This window comes from Pan troglodytes, chromosome X (assembly GCF_028858775.2).
Source record: "Pan troglodytes isolate AG18354 chromosome X, NHGRI_mPanTro3-v2.0_pri, whole genome shotgun sequence".
In the NCBI taxonomy this organism is placed as follows: Eukaryota; Metazoa; Chordata; class Mammalia; order Primates; family Hominidae; genus Pan; species Pan troglodytes.
This window is the reverse complement of record NC_072421.2, coordinates 45,624,852-45,640,727: the sequence shown is the minus strand read 5'-3', so window position 1 is coordinate 45,640,727 and position 15,876 is coordinate 45,624,852. Positions and strand designations below refer to the sequence as shown.

Here is a 15,876-nt window from a genome sequence, read left to right as displayed (position 1 = left end):
AGAGGTTCTCTCTACTCCCAAATTAGCACTTCCATCTACTCCATGCTGTGGACCTTATCTTGGTATCCTGAGGAAGGCAATCCTGGGGCAGTTAAATCCTACCAAATCCGGCCAAGCCACCGAGAAGTGAAGCAAGTTGGTAAAGGAAGAGAAGCTTTCAGGTCTGTGGGAGAGGGATAGACACAGCTGTGTGCTGTCAGAGGGCTCTTTCTGGTGCTCCCCTCATCATGCCACAGAGGCCACCGGGTTCTTTCTGGTCTCTTGTTCTCAGACCAGCAAGAGAAGATGGACTAACCTGAGGTTTTCTCTTCCCTAAGCAGCAAAAAGCTTTCAAATCAGTGCTAAATGTGCCAGTTAATGGCAAGCAAGTTAACCTCTAGTTATTTCACAGGCAAATATGGTAAAAGTGGGGGAAGGAGGGCTGATTAAGGGGCAGGACAAATGACCTAGCACAGAGGGGTCAAAAATTGGGGTGCACGTGTAATCCATAGGGACAGATAAACCTGGAATTAAAACAGTGGAGGGTGGAGGCTTTCAGGATCCTTTGAAACTCCCAGGTGGAACGCAGGTTGGACACACATCCTGCATGGACCTTTCCTGCCCTGCCGGGATATCCTGTGTTTGTCAAAAGGACCACACAGGGAAGCCCTGACAATTGTCCTTCCCGAAATCTGCCAGCGAGCCCCTCCCCAGCCTGAAGCAGCCGACCCCGGCAAAGGAAGAGTAACTCTGGAAACAGCGTTATCAGCATCCTCCACTGACTTCCTCACCTCCTCCCCAGCCTCATTAGCCCCAAGCTCCTCAGCATCCTCAAAGAGAAACCTGGGAGGCTGGGATGGGGTCAGCACCCAGAAGCCAGCCCCCTCTGACAGCTTCCTCTTTGGCCAAGCCCTGCCTCTGTACAGCCTCGAGTGGGCAGCCAGAGGCTGCAGCTGGAGCCCAGAGCCCAAGATGGAGCCCCAGCTGGGGCCTGAGGCTGCCGCCCTCCGCCCTGGCTGGCTGGCCCTGCTGCTGTGGGTCTCAGCCCTGAGCTGTTCTTTCTCCTTGCCAGCTTCTTCCCTTTCTTCTCTGGTGCCCCAAGTCAGAACCAGCTACAATTTTGGAAGGACTTTCCTCGGTCTTGATAAATGCAATGCCTGCATCGGGACATCTATTTGCAAGAAGTTCTTTAAAGAAGAAATAAGGTCAGAATATCAATCAAATAACTCTGAATCACAAAATTCTGTTCCCTTCTTGTGAAGATGTCCAGGAATTTGTTGAAAAGGAATCAGGATGTAATATGGGTGGGAGCTGAAACAAATCCATTTAATCAGAGTGGTAATGGTCTGAAGTTGGGGTGGGTAAGAGGGCAAGATGTGAAGCCAAATTCCAGCCCTAAATGCTAAATCCAACATTTCCTTTTGAACTGAAAGCTTGAAGTTTTCTTTCCTATGAATGGAGTAGCCTGGGACTGTTGAGTTTATCAAGTTCATTTCTCACAGTGGGCGGGAAATAAAATTTATAGAAAGCCTACAATGTGACACCTATTTTAAATCATTGTGAGAGTTAATGGTGTTCCCCCATTATTGAGGTGGTAAGCTGAGACATAGCCAGATAAAGTGACTTCAGTGGGGGGAAATGGGTAACTCTGTGAGATGATGGGACCCATTTCACTATATATATGTATCTTACAACATCGTGTTGTATACTTTAAATATACACAATAAAATTTATTTTTTAAAAAAGATTAAGTAACTTGCACAAGGTCACCACCGAATAAGTAGCAGATGTGGAATTTAAACCAGGACGGTTTGCTCCAAAGTTTCTGAGCCAGCTTTCTGTTGTGAGAGATTGCCTTGATCAGAGGAAAACTGGAGTTTAGTAAATTGCAATGCACATGGCTCTCAGCAAAGAATGGCATCACACTTGGAATTTAAGCCTATCAACACACAGTCCATGAGCCTTTACCACAGCCAAACTCTAGCAGGTACTGGGGTGACAGCAACTATAACTCTGGTCATTGCCTTCCTGGAGGTCAGGACAAGGGGGTCATGTTATAAATAATAATAATAAGGCTTTGTCTGATGCAGGGCAGTGTAAAGGACCTCCAGGAGCTCCATTAATTCCAAATGGGAACTGGGGAAGGGCTTCCCCAGGAGAAGGTATTCTGAGCAAAGCCTTTTAAAGGATGAGCTGAAAAGTAACGGGAAGTGAAGGGCTTAAGGTGGAAGTAACATCTTAAGCAAAGGTGTGGGAAGAAGTGAGAGGTGCTTAGCTAGAGCATGGGGTGTATGTGGGGGCATGACAGAGGAGGAGGTTGAAGGGATATATGGGGCAGGGGGTCTTTAATTGCCATGCCGAGGAATTGGGGCCTTAATCCTGTGGACCAGTGGTTTCCAGTCTTTTTAGTACCAAAGACCCTTTGTCATATATATGCCCTTTCTCCTCCATCTTCCTCAAAGGACCTAACTTACGCTGTTAAGATTTGGTGACCAAACAAAAGGCATTAATTAACAATGATTTTATTTGCAATCTGTATTAATCAAAGACATCTTTGCTTACTCAACCAAATTACTAAATAGAAATAATAGATAGAAAATACCAATCAAAAATGTTAAACTTCTTTTGTGAGGTATTTTATGGAGTTGGTGTGGACTTTTCCTATTAAGCCTTTTTAAAGGCATATTAAGCGTTTTTAAAGGCATTTTTGAAAGACCACTGATTGAGGAATCTCTACTGCAGGCCATGGTGAGAGTGTTAGGCTGGGGAGGGGCAACATGAGACCTGTGATTTGGGAAGAGCTCGTGCAAAGTGGACAGGACGGACTGGTGGTGTTGGCAGGGGCTGTGAGACCAGTTGCCATAGTCCAGGACACAAGTCACTGGGAACAAAGTAGAACAGGAAGGATACAGGTCAGTTCAGCTATAGAGTCATTCTGTTGACCAACACCATGCGAGAGGAAATAAATATGCAGATGTTGGATGTGAACTCAAGGTTTTCCGCCTAGGAAAAGAGATAAAGAGGACCGAGAACACAGGTGAAGCGGTGCTGATTCCTTGGAGAGAGGCAATAAGAAGGCAGACATATTTTTTAAAAGGAGGGAGAGAAATTTAAGGATTCAACTGAGGAAGAGCTCTAGGATGACTGCATATTCACCAAAGGGCAATAAATGAAGTTTTTCTTACTAGCATTTGGCAGATGCTAGCCAAAATCAGAAAGCATTTCCCTAAATAGGTTTGCATTCCGTTAGAGTCCAGGATATTACTTCATCTCCCTTAGAATTCATGTTCCATGTGCCTGTGAAAGGGAAGTGTGCAGATACAAGCAGGAAAACACCAGGCAGGGCAGATTGGGGTTTATAACTCTGCACATTGAGAATGGTCATCCTCAGCACAAAGAGGCAGAGAGAGGCAGTCAGTGGGTCTGGGGAGGTGGTCCTGTTTAGAGTCCTTTTCTCTACAATATAAATACCTTTTTTCTTATTATCAAAGTCGTGCCTGTTTATTTTAGTATTTTCAGGAAAGGTTGATTAAAGAAAGCACAAAATAAAATCACATATAATTCTTCCACCAAGAGATCACCCCTTAGTCAACATTTTGTTGCATTTCCTTGCCACCCTTTTTCTAAGTGTGAATTAAGACATTTTTTAACAAAAATGTGAACATGCTGTGTATACTTTTTGGAAACTACTATTTAACAATATATCAGGAACATCTTTCCACATTATTAAATGATCTTCCACACACTTTGATTTTTAACAGGTTCATGGTATTCAATTGCATCAATCAACCATAATTTATTCAACTATTTAAGCATAACTTATTTAATTATTTAACTATAATTTATTAAAACCACCACTGTGAAACTAGAGTTTTTTATTTCATTTTTTGGTATTATAAACAGTTCTATGTCAAACATCCCTGTAGCTATGTTTTGTGCACATGAGTGATGAATTCCTTATGACAAACTCCTAAAAGTGAAATTTCTGGGTCAAAAAGACAAAATTGAAGGAGATATATATATCTAAATGGAGGCTTCTACTTATAAAGCTCACTTCTTGCACACTTACAAATATTTAGTACTGTTTTTTTAGTTTGAATTTCTTCTGAGTTGAACCCTTTTTCAGATTTATTGACCATTTGTATTTCTTCTTTGCTAAACTGTCTACAGGTTCACATCCTTTGCCTCTCTTTCTAATGGTGTATTTGTTCGTCGTCTTCTTTCGGATCTCCAAACATTTTCCCACTTTAAAAAAGTGATTACCAGCCGGGCGAGGTCGCTCACACCTGTAATCCCAGCACTTTGGGAGGCCGAGGCGGGCAAATCACGAGGTCAGGAGATCAAGACCATCCTGGCCAACAATGTGAAACCCCGTCTCTACTAAAAATACAAAAATTAGCCGGACATGGCGGCGCACGCCTATAGTCCCAGCTACTCGGGAAGCTGAGGCAGGAGAATTGCTTGAACCCGGGAGGCGGAGGCTGCAGTGAGTCGAGATCACGCCACTGTACTCCAGCCTGGGTGAAAGAGCAAGATTCTGTCTCAAAAAAAAAAAAAAAGTGATTACCATGACACCTTAGGAGAAAGACTCTCTCTCAAAAAAAAAAAAAAAAGTGATTACTATGACATCTCAGGGGAAAGCCCATCCAAAACTCTCAGTTGTTTGGCTGAAATGCTACAGCCAGGTCCTAGTCCTCACTAAGGACGGGACAATGCTTGCATCTGTTCAGCAACAAATCGTAGATGGGTTTCCCAGGCTGGCTGGATATGCTGAACACACATGATTAGCAGATGGACATCACCTCTCCTTTTTTCCTTTATCTTTCCTTTGGCAAGAATGCTAAGGATGAATCACATACTGCCCATACTCAACCACTGACCTTTAAAATTATGAATGTTTTCATTACTAATTTTCCCATGCATTCCATGTTGACTTTTAAATCCTGAATGAAAAGTTAAGGGAAGCTAGGGAAATGAGTAAGTCTGATTGCCATACTCTTCTTACTGACAATATACCTATATACGAAACCCTGAGAAGTCACATCAATTGGTGAGATTCTCCCATGATCTGGTTGGTCAGTATTGTGCGTGCAGGGTGTGGGGGTGGGGAGTAAATAGTGGCAGTACCTCTAATCACAATAATTCCTAGGAATTCCTAGGCTCTTACCAGGGCTAATGCTTTAATCTCACCTTCCTTACTAGACACACTTGGTCTTATGTACCACCTCCACTATCAAAGTCTAAAAAAAATGTTTAAACACTTCCAACTGAGCAGTGGAGGGCTCACAGTAAAATAACTAAATCGTCAGGCCTGATTTTGCCTTCCCTTCTCCCTTGTCTCTTGTCTGTCTCCTTGCCCTCAGAAGTTGACAATAATTAATGTCTTAACTCACTTCTTCACATCAACTCAGGGGCCTTGGGAAATACAGGGCTCAAGAGCTTATGACAAAAGCATCCATCTACACGTTCAGTCAGCCTTATGTGAATCCATGCACCCATCCATCCACCATCCATCCACCCATTCATCCAGGTGGCCCTCTATGCATTCTTCCACCCAACCATCACACTGTGCATCCCACCATCCAGCCCTCCATGCATCTCTCTACTCACTTATCTATCTATACATCTAAATACCCATCCATCCATCCACCTGTAAAGTATTGAGCACTAACTTGGTACTCTGCTGAACACTGAGTTACAAAGTTAAAAGAGGTCAAATCTTTGCTCTGAAGGAGTTTACTTTCTATTAGGAAGACAAAGAAGTAAATCAGTGGTTAAAATAGAGTATAGGAAATATTTTTAAATGTCTTACACAGGGTATCATGGGAGTGTGTGGGAAGGTCCCAACTGGGGGATGAGGGAGTGAGTTCCAAAGAGGTGTTATCCATCTGGATTTTAAAGGGCTACACTGGGATTTTCCAGACAAGAAAGAGGAAGAAACTGTCTCAGACAAAGGTGTCAGCATATGACAGGTGATTGGAACCTCAGAGGCCTGAAAGAATGTGGCTTATCCAAGGATAGTCAGTGGTTTGGTGAGACCAAAGCAAACTTGTAAGAAGAGCAGCAGGCAATGCAGCAGGCAGAGCATTGTGAACCAAGCTCTAAGCTTAACTAAGGAGCTCTAAGCTTAACTAAGTTTAAGCTCTAAGTTAAACTAAGGAGCTTTAAGCTTAACTAAGTTTAAGCTCTAAGTTAAATTAAGGAGCATGAACTGTAGCCTGAGAGCTTTGGAAAGGTACTAAATGGGTTAAGGGTTCAGTGCAGAGCTATGGGATGGAGAAGAGGGAAGGGAGGAAAAACTATTTAGAAAGACATATCTACAGGCTTTATGTTTGACCAGATGCAAGCATGAGAAGAATGCACGAGAAGAGGGCATTTTATTCTAATTCCAAAGCTGTCGCTCTCCCCTACACCCTCACCCTATGTTGAGGGACTTGGGGGGATTGGACCACATGGCCTTGTTGCTTTTTTCCAGCTCTGAGAAACTGTAATTCTGCTTGTCCATCTTTCAACACAATCAGGAACTTGGCCAGCCTCACTTCAGTCAGGCCCATGATCTCAATTTAGAAGGAAGATGAGAATGCTGTCTCTGTTTTGTGGTTGTCCAAATTCCAGGATAGTAACATTTTAGTGAATAAAAAGCACTGACATTTTCTCACTGACATTCTTCTATTCAATAAAGTAGGTAGTCAACACTGTAAGAATATACATTTTTCCCATTCAATGCAATAAATTTATTACCATTTTGAATAAGGGGAGAAGTGCAGCCTGCAATCTTGTTTGTCTCAATTAGTCCTTATGGAATGCCTCAAGCCATCACTGAACCTGCCCAGGCACTCATTACAAGTCATCTGCCAAGGCAGTGCTGTCGTCTCAGCGGAGCCTCCTTAGGAGGTGGGGACAGAAAAAAAGGACAATGAACTTGTCTCACAGGGCAAGAAATCTCTTCCCACACCACCCCCACCAACTGGGAGAACAGGAGCCCTGAGACCTGCCCTCCTCTACCACTAATTGTCTGTGAGTCTTCAGAAAGGTCACATATATATTCTGCTTTCAATTTTATCTTTTCAATTTTCTCATCCTTTTCAACTCTCTTTTCAATTTTCTCATCCTCAAAACAAGATGGGGAAGGGACAAAATAATCTTCAAGGATCCTGCCACCTATAACCCCTAATAATGTTACCAATCTGTTTCTATGAGCTAATTCATAAAATGGGTGATAAAGGAATAAGCAACTACAAAGTGGTGAAGGAAACAAAATTAAGATTAATGGGGCCAAGTGCGGTGGCTCACTCCTGTAATCCCAGCACTTTGGGAGGCTGAGGCGGGTGGATCACTTGAAGACAGGAGTTTGAGTCCAGCCTGGCCAACATGGTGAAACCCCGTCTCTACTAAAAATACAAAAATTAGCCATCCGTGGTGGCGTGTGCCTGTAATCCCAGCTACTCAGGAGGCTGAGGCAGAAGAATCGCTTAAACCCAGGAGGTGGAGGTTGCAGTGAACCAAGACTGTGCCACTGCACTCTAGTCTGGGTGACAGAGCAAGACTCTGTCTCAAAAAAAAAAAAAAAATTAATGGGGTTCCTTGGGGTTGGGTATGGAGGTCCAGTGGTGTCCCCACTGCAAGCCCTGGAGCCTTGAATGCCACTTCCTCCAATTCTTGGTCATGTGACCTTGGGCAAATGACATAATCACTCTGTGCCTCAGTTTCCTCATCTGTATGTTAACAATAGTATCAGCCTCATAGGTTTATTGAAACAATTAAATGAATCTGTACATATAAAGTGTTTAGTAAAGTGACTGGCACACTTAAGTGTTTCACAAATGCGTGTTTCTCTTATCGTTATCTAAAAGAGCCACCTAGTGATAACTTTCCAGCTCCAGTTCCTTTAGTGGCCGGGGGGTGGGGGTGGGGAGTGGGGGTGGGTTTGAAACTCCATGAGCAGGAGCAGCTGCAGGATACAGGCAGACAGGCCAGTCTCTGGGTCCTGGGCCCTTCCTTATCCACCTAGAGTGGAGGATCTTTTCCCATAGTTGTCCTGAAACTTCCAGTAAAATGGACTCATTACAATGTTACACTGTTTCATCTTTTTAAATACATTGATGCCAGTGTTCTTGTACAGAATCCTTTGTGCCTACTTCCATTGCAATTTGCATTGTCCTGCATTGCAGAAGTTGCTCTCTGACAGTTTCCACTGGCGCACCTTCCCAGATGTGAGAGGCTGGAGCTCTAGTGCATAACTCAAGGATTCAGAGGCCTGGGCTGTCCAGTTTCCTGGACAGGTCCCTTGACCTCTTTGCCCTTGTAATTTTTTTGTGTGACTTTCTTTGCCATCAAAACAGTAGGAAAAGCTTGCAGTCTCTTAGGGTAAAGTTGTGTCAGGTAAGAGAAAAAAACAACACAATCTAGGGTTTGGGTCTAATCAAAATGCTAATTCTTCCAAAACGCATTATCCAAAACTCATTATCATGGGGTGGCCCAATAATGCCCAATAATAAGAATTTAAATATTCTTATTTAAATTAAATATATAACATGTCATATGCTACCTGATTTTCATTTGCAGTATGACCTTCAATTGTTAATAACAATGAAGATAAACTTTTTCTGAGTAATTTTTCGTACACAAATCAAAAAGAGATTTAACATTCTTCCCTAACGGAAATATCAGCACACAGCTGGATAAATGACTATGGAGAAAACATAACTGTGGGGCCTAGGAAATTGGCAGGTGATAATAGGCCAATGCCTGCCAGGCACAGTGGCTCACGCCTGTAATCCCAACACTTTGGGAGGCAGAGGCGGGCGGATCACCTGAGGCCAGGAGTTCAAGACCAGCCTGGCCAACATGGTAAAACGTTGTCTCTACTAAAAATACAAAAATTAGCTGGGCGTGGTGGCGCACTCCTCTAATCCCAGCTACTGGGGAGGCTGAGGCAGGAGAATCGCTTGAATCCAGGAGACAGAGATTCCAGTGAGCTGAGATCGAGCCATAGCACTCCAGCCTGGGCAACAGAGTGAGTCTCCATCTCAAAAATACATAAATAAATAAGCCAATGCCTCTCCCCCAGGAGGATTAAGGACTGGCCAGGCCATCATGTAGAATCACACACCTCCTGGAGCCCAGGTAGCTTCCAAGTTGATGACCATTTAGTAGTCACTCTTGCCTGAGACTTTGCTGGTGCTGAAGACTTAAATTTTTAGACTAATGGGGCTGCTTAGGGTTGGGTATGGAGGTAGAGTGGTCTCCCTAGTGCAGGCCCAAGAGCCTCTTCAAGAACCTCTGTGGTTCCAAGACCCAGCCATTGGTCAGAGGGTAAGCAGTTTGGGGAATCAGTGTAGGGAAAGGGAGAGATACTGGGGTTTGCTGACTGACAGCCCGGGGTCCGCACCTCTGATTGGCAACATACCGTCTGACCTTGGCCAAGGTACTTAAGCTCTATAAGCCTGAGTTTCCACCCTTGTGAAGTGGAAATTGGGGATTAGGGGAATCAAAAATGTCAGTGTATGTAAAGCTGCTATCTTTACAGGGAGTAAAAGTTCAGAGAGCTATGGCTAGTCTTTCTGTGCCAGTTGTATGAAGAGGATAATGTTTGTGCGTGACTCACACCTCCCTCACCTTTTCTGATATGACATATACACTACCGTAAGTTTGAAGAAGCAAAAATAGTCCTCTCACAAAAAGAATTTCGAACACCTCAGTCTAAGTAGGAGAAATGGATCAGTTGGGCTATTGTCCCCTGTCTCCCTGTCCCTGGGCTCTGTGAGCCTCCAGCTCACAGGCCAATCCTCAAAGGGCTATTCTTCCAACAGGTCTGACAACTGGCTGGCTTCCCACCTTGGACTGCCTCCCGATTTCTTGCTTTCTTATCCTGCAAATTACTCAGATGATTCCAAAATCTGGCGCCCTGTGGAGATCTTTAGACTGGTCAGCAAATATCAAAACGAGATCTCAGACAGGAGAATCTGTGCCTCTGCATCAGCCGCAAAGACCTGCAGCATTGAGCGTGTCCTGCGGAAAACAGAGAGGTTCCAGAAATGGCTGCAGGCCAAGCGCCTCACGCCGGACCTGGTGCAGGTGAGTGTGAAGGCCATGGGAAGGGGGTGTGAAGGGGATGATGAGAAAGAGAGAGAGAGAGAGAGATTCATTCCCATCTCATATCTCAGTTTGAGAAAAAGGAGAAGCTGTGGTCTGTCTGAAGTGTGACAAAACACTGTCATAAAACAGTGGCTTACGGTAAGACAGGAACTAAACAAGGTTTACTTATAAGGTTCCATCCCACTGTCATTTCTCATTCTCTCTGATGTGATCCTCAGTGACGATTCGAGAAAGTTCCTAGCTGCGACCTCTGGCCTGAAGATCTGACAGGATGACCCTTGCCAGTCCACCCCCCTGCCAGGGCTCAACTCACCTGCATCATTCTCTGACAGCTCTTTGCCAGCCGCCAGGCTAGCTGAGTATTCTCTCTTAGAAGCTCCCATATATATCCTGTTTCAAAATACAGAGAGACAACTTTGAAAGCCAAGTTCCTCTTCTATCTCCCACTGTAAAGAATAACCAAACCTCAGCCATTACAGAAGCCAACTTTGACAATACAGCATCCTCTTCCGACCTGAGAGCCTCCCACCCACTCCCATGGGCATGCTGTGCTGGGAACTTCAGCACCTTGCTGGTGCCATCGTCATATTCTGCATTGGTTCCCTCCTGTACTATCATCTCAAGTATAATCCTTCTTCATTCGAACCAGCACAGCCATGGCCCTCCACACACATCTAGCTGAGCCCCTTTGTGCAGAAGATGCCACCTCAGAGGACTGAGGCGTGAGCCACCACGCCCGTCCAGGAAGGAATTTTCTGGTGTGCAAGACACACTTGAGATTCTACCTAAGGTAGCTAGATTGGCATTGGGCTTTGAACTAAGGAAAATGTCCTCTTTCTCTCACCTTCTAGATACTTCTGTAATAACAGTACAGTAGAGATTATCCCAGGGGGCCTAAGAAGTCCAAAGCAACCTGCCAGGTACATCTTTTGCAGTCTGCACTCTATGAGTACATCTTGTGTCACCTACCTTGATGAATGTAGACACTATGGTATAGGGAAAAGATGCCTGGAGCCTGGAAATTATGGTTGAGTTTTGTATCTGCCACTAAAAGCTATGGCAAAGTGAGAAGAAGGAGCAGAGACACAGTAATAACACAGAGCTTCCATTCCTGTTCATCCATACAAGTTTCATCAACTGTGCTACAACATCCTGGGTATTCGAAGATGAATCAGACACAAGCTCTGCCCCCAGAAGCGTATGGCTCAGTGGTAGAGACAGACAAGAGCACAAATCACCACCCGGCATTATAGTTGATATGCTGACACTCTGTACTGAGACAAAGGACACACTACTGACTTGTGTCCTTCAGTCCCTGACCAATTGACCTTGAATTTAAGCCCAAAATTTCCCCAATCTGCTCTGACATTCCTTCTCCAAAACTGAGGTGGGAAGAGGGCTTCTGGATGATCTCAAAGACCCTCCAAGCTCTGATATTCTTTAACTTGATATGACTCTGCTTCATTTATTTAGCAAATACTGACTGAATACCTACTACTCATCAGGAGCGGTGCTGGGTGCCTTCATTTTCTTATTTCTCAAATGACAGAAAATAGTACCTGCTCTATCTGATTCATTTATCCTAATGAGCTTATAGACAAGAATATGCTTTAGAAGTCCATCACTATAGAAATGCACAGCAGTATTCTCGTAATAAGTGAATCCCTTTCTTCAATTTGTTATGCTAAAATTTTCTCTACCAATTTTGTCATCTTGCATTACATGCAGCTAAACAAGCTTTTCTTCTTTCTGCCAAAACAGCATCTATTAACAACGTGCTGGTAAGACACAGCCAAAACCAGAAAAATTTTTACTTTACTTTGGCCCTCCCCTAACCCACCTTTTCATCTCCACCATAGATTTTTTCCCTTCCTTATAAAAAAGGAAATATTAGCAGCCATTTTGTAAATTCTGCACCAACCCATTCTCCTAGCCATTAAGCTCAAGGTCATTACTATCTTATTTTGGCACCATCTTCTCTATCTCTCCTCACCTCCTTTCCAGAGACCCTTTGCCCTTAGGATTCCACAGCGGGCCCAGGGTGTTCTGCCACACTCTTTCCCACTTTCATGCCTCATCCAGGCTGCACCCAAGCACCTGCTTTCTTTGTTTGTCTGTTTGTTTGTTTGTTTGTTTGTTTGTTGAGACAGAGTTTCACTCTTGTCACCCCGGCTGGAGTGCAGTGGCGCCATCTCGGCTCAGTGCAACCTCTGCCTCCCAGGTTCAAGTGACTCTTCTGTCTCAGCCTCCTGAGTAGCTGGGATTACAGGTGCCGCCACCACGCCCGGGTAATTTTTGTATTTTTAGTAGAGACAGAGTTTCACCATATTGGCCAGGCTGGTCTCAAACTCCTGACCTCAGGTGATCCGCCCACCTCGGCCTCCCAAAGTGCTGGGATTACAGGCGTGAGCCACCATGCCCAGCCACACCTGCTCTTTTCTTTGTAGCAAAACTCACCTATCAGTTTCAAATGGATCTGTCTTCACCAAAGGTGGCCAAAAAATACCCTCGCCTATTCACCCAAGAGAATTGAAAACAAGTGTTCAAACAAAAACTTCTATGTGGGCTGGACATAGTGGCTCACGCCCATAATCCAAGCACTTTGGGAGGCTGAGGCAGGAGGATTGCTTGAGGCCAGGGGTTCAAGACGAGCCTGGGGACCATGGTGAGACAAAATCTATTTTTTTAAAAAAACTTGTATATGAATGCTCATAGCAGCACTATTCATAATAGCCAAAAGGTAGAAACAACCCAAATGTTGTTCGTCAACCAATGAATGGAAAAACAAAATATATTCTATCCATACAGTGGAATATTATTCAGCCATAAAGAGGAATTAAGTGCTGATACATACTACAACATAGGTAAACCTTGAAAACATTGTGCTCAGTGAAAAAAAAAAGCCAAACACAAAAAGACACATATGATTCAATTTATAGGCAATGTCCAGAATAGGCAAATCCATAGAGACAGAGAGGAAATCAGTGGTTGCCAAGGGCTGAGGGGAGGGGAGAATTGGGAGTGACTGTTTAATGGGTACAGGATTTCTTTCTGGAGTGATGAAATGATTCTGGAATTAGATAGTGGTGATGGTTGCACAGTCTTCTGAATGTATGAAAAGCCACTGAATTGTATAATTTAAAATGGTTTAAATGGTTAATTTTATGTTATATGAATTTTACTTCAATTTTAAAAAGAATAAGCCATAGAAACAACTTCCCCTATTCTGTGACCCATTCACTTAGAGCCTTGTGATGGGCAGCTAATGTCATAATTTAATTTGTGCCGGGAAGTTAACAGCTAATGGCATTTCACTGTTAGCCCTCTAAGAAGCCACTTGCATGTAAAGCCAATATTGCGATGCTTTCACTAGTTCATGCATGACTATCTCAGGTCTTCCTCATATATTCTTGCATTCTTCCCCTACTAAACCCAGATGTGGCCCCAGAATTCTTCTCAATAGTGTTCTAAGTTAGCAGCCTCTGTCTTTGATCTCAGCTGGAATAAGAGATGAAACCTCTGAGTGATCATTCATCCCAGATTTGGCCAAACAGCTCCACCCCGTTTTTCTGATAACCCATCAGACATGAGTCCTAATTTCTTGTTTGGAAATCATGATCTTTCTGTATTTATATGGGAGTTTCAAGAGCCAACTGGGGAGCTATTATAGGATGCGTGGTTGGGAGATTTGCCTCATCCTTCAACTCACACCAAATGGCCCAGTGTCGGCTCAGCCTACCTGTCAGGCCAGTATCCTGGGATTCTCTCTGTGTGTGACTGAAGTGGCTTTTCTCTGATTTCCTCAAGAGCCGTTTTCCAACTGGGATCTAAGCCAGAGCCTTCAATTGTGCATATCTGCTTGTGTGTGTGTTGCTGTGTGTTTAGGGGAAGAAAAAGATGCCGCAAGGAGCTCACGGGCTCTGCTCAGAGAACTGACAAGGCAGAGATGAGAGGAGAAAAAAAATCAAAGAAATAAAAGTAAACGAAAGGGAGGAGAGATCTGGCCGGTTCAGGGGCCTCAGAACTTTGACTGTCAGCCCTGCTTATGAATAAATAAAGTCAAGTTGGATGAAAAGCCCCAGCAGTCATCATCAGAGGCTGAGCCAGGGAGTCCCGGGCTCCCCTCCTGCAGGGCCAAATGCAGCTTTGTGTTTAAGGACACTGCATCTTGAGCCACAGTGCAGTACAGCTACGGCAGGGCTGCTAAGGAGGACGACAGGACCAAGAATTAGGAAGAAAGTGAAACGATGCAGTGTGTGTGTGTGTGTGTGTGTGTGTGTGTGTGCGCGCGCGCGCGCTCGAGCATGTGTAGCACTTATGCTAATAACATCGTGACTTTTCTCCTCTAAAAGCTGCATTGTTCTGATGGGAATATCCCACAGCCTAAATTACTAGCCCACAAACAGAAACACAGCCAAGAACACCGCTCAGAGTTTATGATAAGGTGCTTGTTCACAAAACCACAAAGAAGGCTTCCTCTGCTTTTATGCCAAGGGCAAAGAGGCAACCACCCTAGGCAGCTGGAGGCTAATCAGGGGAAAACACATATCCTCCACTGTGTCCCGCTCCCATCCCCTCAACTACGATCCGATCTGACATTGTTCTAAGCAGTGTGTTCCTCCAAACGGGAATACACTAGATGGCCGCAGAGCCTTTCCCCTCACTAGATGGCAGTACAGAGTGTTCAGTCAGCTTTGTTTAAACGAGGATGATTGGCTATTTTACTTCCTATGTCTCCATTATTTTTTAAAATGCATAGAATAAGGGAAATCAGCAAATTAACCAAAATGCATGTTCATTATATAATCTAAATGTGGGTTCCGATGAACTAGTAAACAAGTGAAATTCACTTTTGTTTAAATGTAACTCAAAAATATGTAAGGGGTGGTTATAGGACCTTTGCTAGGCGCTAGGAGGGCATAAGGGTATCAAGACAAGGTCTTTGCACTCTGGGAGATGACACCCCAGTGAGGGAGATAGACCATATTCGATTCGTTCTGATACAAGACACCCTGTGATAAAGTGTTTTAATGAAAATGAAAATTTTATGTTGGATTCACAGCTGGTTTTCAGACTGTAAATATTTTAATGCCTCACAGGCTACTAGGTCAAGGATGCTTCAAAAAATTTCCATTTGCTTGTTTGTTTGTTTTAACAAAGAACATGACTATATTGGTGCTGAAAAAGAAAAAATAGGCTGACTGGTGGCTGTATTATTTTCACACACATCTAACATTGGAGTCAAAGATGAAATGACTATTAGTGGAAAAGGAAATTTAAGCAGCTAAGAATGCCTCCACAGTATCACACAAGGCAATATTCCCTGGATATCAGCGCACATCCTCTGGCTGAATGGTCTTGGAGGAACAGAGCCCCTTCAGAGGTACATCAACACTGAAATCATGAGACCCCGTTCCTGTGACCCTTGGGAGGTATTCAGAGTGCTGTGTTTGTTGCCCGTGGGAGTTTGGGGAACCAACTGGACAGACATTATGGAATAGATAAGTCCCCTCTCAGCCCATTTTCTCCTTCCAGTCATGGAATTGGAAATGTTCAGAGTTGAAACAACTAAGATTTTGAATCATCTAATTTATTTAAGATTACAACCATGAAAACTTTGCTATCTCAACATTTGTGGCAAAGAGGTTATTTGGAATGGGTCAGAGACTAACCTGCTCATTTCCAAATTCCATTGTGTCACAGTCTCATAGAAAAGGGACTAATAATCACCCACTGTGCCCACTCAAATTACCCCTAAATTATTCTTGATGGAGCTCACGAATGAAAATGAGACAGTCG

General features: G+C 43.8%; 1 protein-coding gene across 2 annotated transcripts in view; it reads left to right on the top strand.

Moving 5' to 3' along the window:
* Positions 1-752: 752 nt before the first annotated feature.
* The window catches only part of DIPK2B (divergent protein kinase domain 2B), a 52,813-nt gene continuing 37,689 nt past the window's right edge, over positions 753-15,876 (top strand). For both annotated transcript variants that reach the window (XM_009438979.4, XM_003317439.5), the window contains exons 1-2: positions 753-1,184; positions 9,792-10,056. In XM_009438979.4, coding sequence (XP_009437254.1) covers positions 952-1,184; positions 9,792-10,056 — 498 coding nt within the window. In that variant the 5' untranslated portion in view covers positions 753-951. The remainder of the gene's footprint in view (positions 1,185-9,791; positions 10,057-15,876) is intronic.